This window comes from Ailuropoda melanoleuca, chromosome 15 (genome assembly GCF_002007445.2).
Source record: "Ailuropoda melanoleuca isolate Jingjing chromosome 15, ASM200744v2, whole genome shotgun sequence".
NCBI lineage: Eukaryota > Metazoa > Chordata > Mammalia > Carnivora > Ursidae > Ailuropoda > Ailuropoda melanoleuca.
The window spans coordinates 72,886,997-72,899,019 of NC_048232.1; the positions used below are offsets into that span (position 1 = coordinate 72,886,997).

A 12,023-nucleotide genomic window follows, 5' to 3' on the forward strand; every position below is an offset into this window, starting at 1 on the left:
GGGGGGGAGGGGACGGACACGTAGGAATTGCCAGTGGAGTCCCGCTCAGTAACTAAGTGTGTAGCACTGAAGGAGCTGCTGACTTGCTGGAAGGCTGAGTGGCTGAAATCAATAGCTGACCATATTCAATACACACTCACGTAGGTCTGCGCTCCCCTCTCCCCTGGAAAAAGAAACCGCGGTAATACATCTCCTGCGCATTACCTTTCCTGTTTGAGGTATGGCATTTTTCATTATCCTTGCTACATTTGCAATTGGAAGATAGATATCTTGTTCTCTGAAACTTTCTTTTGAACCATTTGTGTCTTCATGATCGTTCATGCTGTCCTCAGTATCTAGAGAAATAAAAATGACAGGTTTAAAGTTTCTCATCATCTTTACTTCAAGATAGAGAAGACTACCTGAAATGATCTAAGATAAGAACCATCCTGGTTCAGTTCCTAGTCATTTTTAGGGAGGAGGATAGCAGTTCCTTCACAATTTTCTCACAGCCATAACCGAACCTACTCATTAGTTTCAAACCCACCGCCTCAAATCCTTTTATCCTCAACTCTGCCCACCAAAACCTTACCTATCCGTTCTCAAAAAAGCTCAAAAACATTTCCATAGCATGTTCAGAAGTGATCTCTCCTTTCACAAAATATCACAAAGTGCTTCTTTGTGTCTTTTCTGACATACTTTATAATTCTTTTTATTTCTCATCCTCCCTATTAGATGTTTGCTACCTTAGGCCAGGGATTAGCTCTGTGTACTTCCTAGAACTTGGTATAGCATCTTCCACAGAAGAAATACTCGTATTTGTTACATAACTTAGCTAGAAAATTTACAGATTATGATCTATGGTTCCTTGCATATTGCCAGATTAAGAGGTTATATTATACAAAGCCAAGTTTATATAGAATGGAAAAAGTGGACTTGAATATTACCGACCCAATTGGCTTAATACTAATATAGTAAGTTTTTGAACAAAGCTGTAGCACTTACAAAAGTGAATCCTCAAATTATATAGACTCAGATATAACTGAAGCTTTCAGAGTACCAGTAATATCCTTTTTTAACTAAATGCAGTATCCTGTAAGTCATATGTACTCTTTCTATGTATTAAAAAAAGAAAAGTGGGGCACCTGGGTGGCTCAGTCAGTTGAGCATCTGCCTTCAGCTCAAGTCATGATCCCAGAGTCCTGGGATTGAGCCCCAAGTTGGGATCCCTACTGGGTGGGAAGCCTGCCTCTCCCTCTGCCTGATGCTCCCCCTACTTGTGCTCTCTCTCTCTGTCAAATAAATAAATAAAATCTTAAAAAAAAAAAAAAGGCACTTAAGCTGATTCAAGTTACAATTTTTTTCAAGTTACATTTTTACATGTATCTGTTTCCAGATGAAGTAACTAATCACCCACCCCCAACTGCCTCCTAAAAATATATCTCAGGGGTGCCTGGGTGGCTCAGTTAAGCATCCAACTCTTGATATCAGCTCAGGTCTTAATCTCCGAGTCGTGAGATCAAGCCCTGCGTCGGGCTCCGTGCTGGGCATGGAGCCTGCTTGGGATTCTCTTTCTCCCTCTTCCTCTGCCCCACCCCTGCACACGAGCTCTCAAAGAAAAAAAAAAAAAAAAAAAAAAAAAAAAGTATGCTTTTAAAGTAGACTCCACACCCAGCATGGAGCCCAATGAGGGGCTTGAACTCACAACCCTGAGATCAAGATCTGAGCTGATGTCAAGAGTCAGATGCTTAACCAACTGAGCCACCCAAAACATACTTTTCTAGAACTCTTTTCTAGAATTCTTTTCTAGAACTCATCATTCGTTTGATGACTATTTCCAATAAAAAACAGCCTTGTTTTAGACTATCACTGAACTTTGACACAAGATTGCTAATTTTCCTGTAAAGACAAAAGTAACCTGGAATATCACTTTAATGTAATCTTCACTACGTTGTGTCTACTGGGGTATCTGTAACTGAGGCTCTCTCACCATCATGAGGCTGTATGACATAGTGGCTTCCTCCGATGTAGTCCGCGGAGATGCCGAGCTGAGAAGCATCTGTGGTAGCACTGTCGCCATCCATCTATGAGGAAAGAAGTTTTGCAATACTCTTCAATAAAACTTGTCTAAAAAACATAACAGAGTCAATGCTCATAAACTGTCATAGGATGGGTCAATTAGTTTTCAAGGCATCAATCTTATTAAAGATAACATTTGTATCTCGATTTGGAAACCTTTTGATAATTTTCCAGTGATTCAAGATTCCCCTGCCTACCCTCTGTAGGTGATAAGCATTAAGATCAACAGGGAAACTAAACAAGGAAATGAATCTAAAACACACACCTCTTTTCAATTGCATCATCTTCACATATAGTGCAGACAACCCTGACTTACAACCTAGCTTGTCCCTGGAATGACAAGCAAAGCCAAAGGCAGCTTAGTAGTCACCTAAAAGTCACCAATTTCCATCACTTTCCTCGCTCCTGCTACAGCCTGATAGTCCTATACAAATCCTTTTGCTCCTGCTGCAAACCTTCTCTGCTCACAGTTCCAGAAGAGCCAGTGTCTTAGTTCAAACTGCTGTTTGCTATGGGAAGCGTGTAGATTCCTTGCACAAATCTGGGCCCATGCACCCTGAAAGCACATCAATACTGTGAACAAGCCTATCACCTCTAATTCTACTCAACAGTTCCCCCCCTCACCTCCCTCAAACTTCAGATTCTTTAAAGAAAAAAGGAGAGGCCAGGGAGATTGGAGATCTGCACATAAAGACAGTAAAATTATAACCACAGACAAGAATGAGAATTAAAATTACTATTTTAAAAGAAACCTGCTTAATTTTAAGTTTGCTCAGAGCTAAAAGAATTCTAAGAGGGAAAACCTAGAGAAAACTGAACCATAAGCCCTGAACTGTCTCCGTTCCATTTCACCAACACGGCAAATCCTGGAAGTCTTCCCATTTTGCAAATAACAATATTCAAAACAATAAGAGACTAACTATTTGTGGCTGGAAAATTTGTAAATCCATTATCTGAATAACAAGAATAGCAAAAATTAAGTACAATCTATACATGCTTCCAGGCCAAATCAAAGACACTTGATCCTACATGTTTATCAGGGCCAGGACCCTGATAACAAGTTTAATGTTATTAACTGCACTCTTTAAGTCCTTGTGTACCACGTCGTGTTCTCTGGCTCTGTTGGATTTTCATCTACTAGTAAAACAGGAGGCTAGTTTCCAAGTCTTCAAAAATATGGCATTTCTTTGATACATCTGTTGACTGTGGTGTCTGATTATTTGTAGATAAAGATACATTTCCATCATCTATATAGTTTTCTAAGAGGCTAGAGAACAGAATTCACCTACCTTTAATAATATTGATACTTCTGAGTGGCTTCTAAAAGGTAGTAAACGACAGTCAGTGAGCTCTGATTCTGACTCTCCTGCTGATCCCTGAAAACAGCATCCCTATCCATTAAATGTACTTCTCTATAAAATGGAAATAGTATCCCCTTCCCCATCTTAAACGCCTAATGTGAAACATTGCCCAAAAATAAAATGCTATTTTAATCCTAAAATGCTAACAAGGTACTAGGAGAGTGGTCTTTAATAGATATGATGATGGATTTATTAGCCATGGAAGACAGCTCAATCAGGATCGCTGTGAACAGACTAGTTTTTGCAATGCCCTAAGGGAGAGTAGGGAGTGATTCAAGGTTCAGGAGAAAAGACCAAAGTGGTTGTTTCAGAACCTACAACTGGAAACAAATCTTTCCTGGGGCGGGGCGGGGCGGGGACGTGTTTGTCTGGGAGATCAATTAATTTATAAATATAGCATAAAAAAAGTACTAAAGGCAAAAAGTTTAAATCACATTATCTTGTCTTGCACTGGAATTAGCAGCAAGATTATCATCTGGATTCACAGCACGAGCCTCTAAACCTCAGTCTTCTAAAAAATACCGAAAGTATTTCAGAGATGTCAGAATGGAAGAAAGGGAAGCTGCCGAAGAGCTGTGCTCCGGGCAGTGTACGCGGGAGACATACAGCCCGTCCTCCCTCCTTGACGGTAAGCCGCACATGGGAGGCTCAGCTGTGTGTCTTTGGGTCTGCAAATCGTAGCTCTTCTGTCATTTCATCACACCTCTGTCTTTCTCTCCTCTGTCTTTCTACCTTCAAATCCTGCCCCATACTTTAATCCCAGTGTTCTCCCATCCTCCTGAAATCTGCAAGCCCAAAATTAGTGTCCCCTTCTTTGAATCCCCAATGCACTTAGTAACAAATTAAGCCTCATCTTTGATGCTTACGACATGCTAGCCACTCACATATATAATACGAGTGGGGAAAGGAGGCAGGGACACTTGCTAGATACATCCCAAAGGCTTTTTCAAGGTCTAAAATGCCTATAAAGATATTCAAAATAGGCTGGAGATTTTAAGTAAGCCAGTCAACAAATATTTACCAAGTAAGCATCTGGTATTTATCAGGTCTGTGCTATGTGCTGGGGATGCAGCCTAGTCAACAACATAGACAAGATCTCTGTCCTCATCTTGCAGGGAAGACAAGTATTACGTAAACTAGTGGCAGGGGAAAGGGGTGGGGACTGTAGTCTATTAATACTTCCAAGGCACAGGCTCTGGAATCCTATCACCTGGTTTGAATTCCTTCCTACTTACTTGCCATGAGACTTTGAGCAAGTGGAATGAGACAGGACTTACCATGGAAAGCCTCAGCATAGTATAATAGGAGTGCTCAGTAAATGTTATATATAGCTTTTAAATAATTACAGTCACCTAATTGCTAGTGCCAAATGCTAAGGAAAACAAAGGTGTTCTGTTATATGCTTTGAGAGCTTATCGCACCCACACGAGTCTGGGGAGTCAAGAAAGCGGTCACAGGAAATGACATTTAAACGGAGACTGAAAGATAGACAGAAATCAGTCAGGCAAGGAAAAATGGGAAAAGAATGTTCCAGGCAAAGAAAACAGGAATCTAGTACTGGTGGACTAGAATGGACTAAATAGAGGCTAGATCAAGCAGTGCCTTGTGGACAAGAGCAAATCAAAGGGGAGTTTTAGCAAAACCATGCAAATTAGACTTCTTCTTTAAAAGGTCACTCTGGCTAGAGTCCAGTGTAGAAATGGACTGAGGGGAGCAAGAATGGGGGCAGAGGACCACGAAGGACCATGAGGCTGCAGTCAGAGCATGAATTCAGGCAAGATGATGAACATTCCTTCTCCAGATCAGTCCAGGACAACCGCAGTGGAGATCAAAGGGACAGGAAAGGGGCTTTCAGGAGGTCACATCCACAGACCTGGTGACTGAGTGAACATGAACCACAGGAAGGACCTCGGGCATGCTGCTGGCGTTCTTGCAGCTGGGGAGATAGAGCGGGGGTGGGGGGAGGCAGGGCCTGGGAGCGCTGGGCAATGACAGCCAAGCTACAGATGGTGACCACAAACGTGCAGTGCCACCAGTCATGACACATCACATCATAGCTGGTGGAAGAGCAGAGAAGCTAAAGTGCTGGGCCTCCTCCAGACAACGAAGAGGGAAGGGCATGCAGAGAGGGACAAGACAATGGCTAAGATGACGAATCATTAGAGCCAAGAGAACTGATAACTAGGGACAGAGAGTAGTTCAATCCATTAAATTAATGTGATTGACTATTCGGATTACTTAGCTGAACTGCTATTGTTCTCTAAAATATTATGTGAAATCAACGGTCAGTTGGCTAATACATTTTATTCCGTAATTCTGTGATGTAGCAGTATTAAATTATACTAATAATTTATTGCACAAATGTGGGAAATAGTTCCCTCTTTAATATGTTTAACATTTATTGAATACTTTCCAAATGTCTCGTGCAGTGTTCATGACCCCGTGAAGCAGATAAGAAAACTGAGGTTACAGAAGGCTAATGACCTGCCAAAAATGGCAGAGTAAATGGGATTTAAGTCCAGAGTCTCAGATGCCAACTACTTTCCAGTATCTGTTCCTAATAGCTTTTCCTATAGTCCATAAGCCTAAATCTTTACTTTCCCCTCTCTAAGTTCAGGTCTAATGACTGTATATTAAAAACATAAAGTTGCTTCTCAAGCCAGGACAATATCTGTGGGATGCAAGCAATGCACCTGGTTTGGGGTTCAGTATGAAAAGCACAGGCCCATAGGACAGACCACCCGTGTTTGAGGCTGGGGTCCCCACTTACTAGCTGTTATGTCTTTACTTACTAACCTCTTAGTGCTTCAGTTTTCCCATTTTTAAAATGGAGTTGCTAAGAGAAGTGAAGTTATTATATAAAAAGCACTTAGCAAAGTGCACGCTACGTAATAAGAACTCAACAAACATAACAGTATTATTTTTGGCCCTTCAAATACAGTTCTCATCCTTCTTTCCAGGCATGGTTTTCTTTCTCGCATAACCCCTGTCACCTGTTCTCTGGACCAATTCCTTTTTATCTCTTTGAGGGTAAGAAATAACACAAAGATTCCTCACCTCTAATGGCTCTTCCATCCTCCCCGACCAGCTGCTTCACTCTTTCTTCAACATGCTCAGGCCCCCTCACTGAACACACAGAAGGAGAAGTACATACCGACCCGTAAAACCGTAATTCTGCTCCACACCCCTGGCTAGCTGTCACCCTCACCCTGACAGTCCTCACGCATCTCTCCATTCCTATTTCAGCTCCCTGGCACATGCTTCTCCACCCCTCCAGGATACTGAAACCGCTCTTGGAAGTTGCTAATAATCTTGCCTTCATTCCTACTTGGCTGTTCTTGGTAGTGCCAGCCACTGCAGACCCCACATTTATGCATGAAATTCTCTTCTCCCTTGATTTCCAAAGTGATATCCCTTCCTGGTTTATTTTTCCCCCCCACTTCCCAATTGTTAGTTTCATCCAAGGTTATCCTTTCCTCTTTCTTCCCTCAGTCTCTTAATGAACTCGTTAAATACCACTTCTATGCTTAAAAGTTCTAAATCTACAACCATATCCTGCCTGTCACTCCAGCGAGCCATGCCTGTAGAAGAACATCCCTGATGTCCCATCACTGCCAACTTAAGATTTGGAAAAATGAAACTCACCCTCCCCATGTCCTGCAAGGAGGCAATGGATGAGAGCTCCTGCTCTGCTTTCCAACTACTGTGATCCCACCCGTCCAGGATAATTATACCAGTGCCATCTAGATTCTTCTGTCTCCTCCAAGTTCCACCTAAGCTGTTACCTCTTTTAATAGTTTCCTGGCTATGCCCTTCCTTTCTCTACTGCCACTGCATTACTACCCAGCCTACCAGGGTACATACTGTTTTAAGACGGATCTCACTCCGACACCATTTCTATAGCTCCTGAACCTAGAACAGTTCTAAAAGTCTTCAGCAACAAATCCAAACTTAGTTTTTCCAGGGCTTGTCATGAGTGGATCCCCCACTTAACCTAACTAAACTTGTTTCCAACTCTGTCTTCAGGGCTGATAAAAATCTTAGTCGCCAGAAAGCACCTTATTTAAGGATCACCAGGTACAGCTCTTTTATTTTAGGACTGAGGCATGAACCATGGCTCAAGGAAGTTGTAACATGCCTGACATCACAAATACAGTAGCAGATCCAGAACTAAGCATCCAGACAGCAAAAGTGGTATCTCTCACTAAATTATCCTACGAAGTCTCCACTTAGACAATGCAGATGTACTTCCCATCCCCTGAACAACAGTTACTCATCCCTGCCTTCAGCCTTTAGCTGTCAGTGATACCCTCCACCTATCCAAATCCCACACATCCTTCAAGGCTAAGTCCACGACATTTGCAACTACCCGGGCCTCCTACACCCACTGGTCTTTTCATCTCTGCTACCCTGAGAACCTGCGTTTCCCATTCTGTGCATAATTGTCCTCTAAGCATTCAGTTCGACTGAAGCCCTTCTAGCAAAACAGACAGCCTCTTAAGAGCTGGGACAAGCTTTGTATCTTGTAGCCTCCACAGCACTTAGGGGCCCACAGGAAACAATACAGGCAAGTCACTAAAAAAGAAGGAAGCAACAGGAAAGAGTGATTGGGATCTCCAATACACATTAGGCATAATATTGTTTCCAGCTAGTCACTGTCCAAATCGAATTAACAACCAAAATGGCAAAACATACTTACAGTCATGAAATACTGTCAGAACCGTGTTGTCAGTGGTGTTCAGGAACATTTCTAAAAAGGGGTCTAATCTTCGCCCAACTTCAACCTAGAAGATAAACATCTATTAGTAGTAACAACGTATTGCCTACAGGCTCTCTTCCTAGTAAAAATTTAAAAGGCGCGTATAATTTCACCTACTATTCTTATTCAACAGAGTGCAAAAAAGCAGGTGCCCAATAAAGGTTTCTTAAATTGGCAGATATATTTTGGAGACCTTGCAAAAAAAGAAATTCTATGGCAGGGAGGAACTGCTTTCCTAACGTAACCCTGAATTTAGTCATGTTCATCATAAATATTCATCACAAGACCCCAAATTATATGCACGAGACCAAAATTTCCACATCTAAATTATTCAAAATATTAACACCCAAGACACAAATGCCCCAACTTAATTTTTCGGTGATGATTTTCTTAATGCGTTAGAGTGAGATTTAGGAGTCCAAAAGCTCAAAAGGGGAGAAGAATATCTCAGAATACAGTGCTTTTAAACACCTCAGATTATACCACAAAGAAGATATATGCTGCCCAGAGAACATACATGGAACACGATTAGGACCTTTATTTATCATTTTAAAGAACCACCATTTTGGACTAAAATTGCATCTGAATAGCACTTCATTTTCACTGTAAGGCGTAAATAGCTGAATAAATTGGTATCAATTACAACGTTACAATCTCCATCTCTCATTTGCTCTTTTCCTTTTTTTTCAAGTGAAGCAATTAAATTGGGGGGGAGGGGCAAAACAAAAACATATCCTTTCAGTGTTAATTTTAAAGGAAGAGAAAATAATGATATGCATTCGAGCATGAAATCTAGTAAACAGAAGAAAAAACTGTAGCCACTGAATTTAATTTTTTAAATGTCAGTCCAGGCAGCAAAGACTGGCTGACATTGTCTACTCTGCTATAATCTTAAAAGCAATGTCTAATTTTTTAAATATTGCCCTCTTTCTAACCCCAAAACTGCCCAGAAGATTCCTTCCTTGTAGCTAGAAGCGGTTTTTTAAGGGTGTCTTTGAAAAAGAAAATCCTCAGTACACTTAAAATAATGGAGCTATATATATTTATGTACTTTGCTTGGGGGGGGGGCACACCTCACCACATTCTCTCACCCAAATAGTTGACTCAGTATATATTTAGATTCAATATATTAAAGATAAACACAGTCACCTCATATGGTACATATTTTCCTGAAGGCAGGTTATGATATATGTGAAAGCTCAAGGGAATGCATACATCTGTTTAATGTTTGAAGAAATGCAAATTTGTATCCAAGAAAAGCAGCAGACCCTTCCTCCACCCTCCATTCTTTGGCATCAACAACCAGGGTTTTGCATCAATAGAATCCTTAAATTAAGCTACAGGAGCAGTGCGGGGAAGGAATAATTGCCTTTTAAGGAATTCTGGTTAAACTTTCAATACTTAACAAATAAAACCCTTATTTATTAATGTCACTTACATCGATAAGTTTATCTTANGTTTCCCATTCTGTGCATAATTGTCCTCTAAGCATTCAGTTCGACTGAAGCCCTTCTAGCAAAACAGACAGCCTCTTAAGAGCTGGGACAAGCTTTGTATCTTGTAGCCTCCACAGCACTTAGGGGCCCACAGGAAACAATACAGGCAAGTCACTAAAAAAGAAGGAAGCAACAGGAAAGAGTGAGTAGGGGTACTGTCTGTCTAGACTTGAAGGGCATTCATTCTACTTGGGATCTCCAATACACATTAGGCATAATATTGTTTCCAGCTAGTCACTGTCCAAATCGAATTAACAACCAAAATGGCAAAACATACTTACAGTCATGAAATACTGTCAGAACCGTGTTGTCAGTGGTGTTCAGGAACACCTTTCTAAAAAGGGGTCTAATCTTCGCCCAACTTCAACCTAGAAGATAAACATCTATTAGTAGTAACAACGTATTGCCTACAGGCTCTCTTCCTAGTAAAAATTTAAAAGGCGCGTATAATTTCACCTACTATTCTTATTCAACAGAGTGCAAAAAAGCAGGTGCCCAATAAAGGTTTCTTAAATTGGCAGATATATTTTGGAGACCTTGCAAAAAAAGAAATTCTATGGCAGGGAGGAACTGCTTTCCTAACGTAACCCTGAATTTAGTCATGTTCATCATAAATATTCATCACAAGACCCCAAATTATATGCACGAGACCAAAATTTCCACATCTAAATTATTCAAAATATTAACACCCAAGACACAAATGCCCCAACTTAATTTTTCGGTGATGATTTTCTTAATGCGTTAGAGTGAGATTTAGGAGTCCAAAAGCTCAAAAGGGGAGAAGAATATCTCAGAATACAGTGCTTTTAAACACCTCAGATTATACCACAAAGAAGATATATGCTGCCCAGAGAACATACATGGAACACGATTAGGACCTTTATTTATCATTTTAAAGAACCACCATTTTGGACTAAAATTGCATCTGAATAGCACTTCATTTTCACTGTAAGGCGTAAATAGCTGAATAAATTGGTATCAATTACAACGTTACAATCTCCATCTCTCATTTGCTCTTTTCCTTTTTTTTCAAGTGAAGCAATTAAATTGGGGGGGAGGGGCAAAACAAAAACATATCCTTTCAGTGTTAATTTTAAAGGAAGAGAAAATAATGATATGCATTCGAGCATGAAATCTAGTAAACAGAAGAAAAAACTGTAGCCACTGAATTTAATTTTTTAAATGTCAGTCCAGGCAGCAAAGACTGGCTGACATTGTCTACTCTGCTATAATCTTAAAAGCAATGTCTAATTTTTTAAATATTGCCCTCTTTCTAACCCCAAAACTGCCCAGAAGATTCCTTCCTTGTAGCTAGAAGCGGTTTTTTAAGGGTGTCTTTGAAAAAGAAAATCCTCAGTACACTTAAAATAATGGAGCTATATATATTTATGTACTTTGCTTGGGGGGGGGGCACACCTCACCACATTCTCTCACCCAAATAGTTGACTCAGTATATATTTAGATTCAATATATTAAAGATAAACACAGTCACCTCATATGGTACATATTTTCCTGAAGGCAGGTTATGATATATGTGAAAGCTCAAGGGAATGCATACATCTGTTTAATGTTTGAAGAAATGCAAATTTGTATCCAAGAAAAGCAGCAGACCCTTCCTCCACCCTCCATTCTTTGGCATCAACAACCAGGGTTTTGCATCAATAGAATCCTTAAATTAAGCTACAGGAGCAGTGCGGGGAAGGAATAATTGCCTTTTAAGGAATTCTGGTTAAACTTTCAATACTTAACAAATAAAACCCTTATTTATTAATGTCACTTACATCGATAAGTTTATCTTACCACTTTATTTTGCCGATTCGTTTCCATACTAAGAAAGCCCAAACCACCCCAGTGATTCGTGGCACGAACCATGGCACCGTGGACTCCATGCGGGTTAGTGGGATGCTATTTTTTTTTAAGGTCGTATGCTACCTAACCTTGTTTAAATTGTCTTGTTACAGTACTTTGGGCAAGATTACGACTTGTGGGTGCTCTGTAATTCTTTGTTCTCGAAGACTACTGCTCCTCAGGCCCGGCAGATCCTCCCCGCCTCCCACCGAAGATTAAACCTTAGTCCAATCCGAAAGGCTTCCTTCCCACCTTCGGGGCAAGTCCAGGGACCGCAAGCCGCCAGATGGCTACATTCTTTACGTGTAAACCAGACTGCGGGGAAACCAAATCCACTCCTTCCTCCCGGGGACCTCGCTTCCCCCCCCACGAAGGTGCGCGGGCTGGCCCCGGCCCGACCGACTGTCAGTCTCGCCGGTGCGGGGCGGCAGCCCCTGGCGCGCATCCCCCGACTCGCCCGCCCAGGCCCCGGGCCCGCGCCCAACGCCTGCCGGCCGCCCG

At 41.2% G+C, this 12,023-nt stretch overlaps 2 protein-coding genes across 12 annotated transcripts in view; one reads left to right on the plus strand and one right to left on the minus strand.

The window, feature by feature from the left end:
• NFYB (nuclear transcription factor Y subunit beta) overlaps nucleotides 1–11,637 on the minus strand; it is an 18,435-nt gene extending 6,798 nt beyond the window's left edge. The window contains exons 1-5 of one of the 8 annotated variants that reach the window (XM_034644481.1): nucleotides 8,119–9,603; nucleotides 6,477–6,545; nucleotides 3,348–3,434; nucleotides 1,970–2,063; nucleotides 205–335 (exon numbers count right to left, since the gene is read on the minus strand). In XM_034644481.1, the coding sequence (XP_034500372.1) occupies nucleotides 205–335; nucleotides 1,970–2,063; nucleotides 3,348–3,434; nucleotides 6,477–6,494 (330 nt within the window). In that variant the 5' untranslated portion in view covers nucleotides 6,495–6,545; nucleotides 8,119–9,603. Of the gene's footprint in view, nucleotides 1–204; nucleotides 336–1,969; nucleotides 2,107–3,347; nucleotides 3,435–6,476; nucleotides 6,546–8,118; nucleotides 9,604–9,955 lie in introns of those variants that run through there. The other 7 variants (XM_011220052.3, XM_034644482.1, XM_034644483.1 and 4 more) reach the window with 7 other exon arrangements.
• The window catches only part of HCFC2 (host cell factor C2), a 69,496-nt gene that overhangs the window by 51,977 nt on the left and 5,496 nt on the right, over nucleotides 1–12,023 (plus strand). For 2 of the 4 annotated variants that reach the window (XM_011220049.3, XM_019795534.2), the window contains 2 exons: nucleotides 3,880–4,047; nucleotides 11,636–11,769. The exons of 1 other annotated variant lie outside the window; for it this stretch is intronic. In XM_011220049.3, the coding sequence (XP_011218351.3) occupies nucleotides 3,880–4,047; nucleotides 11,636–11,673 (206 nt within the window). In that variant the 3' untranslated portion in view covers nucleotides 11,674–11,769. Of the gene's footprint in view, nucleotides 1–3,879; nucleotides 4,048–11,635; nucleotides 12,016–12,023 lie in introns of those variants that run through there. One more of the 4 variants, XM_034644479.1, reaches the window with a different exon arrangement.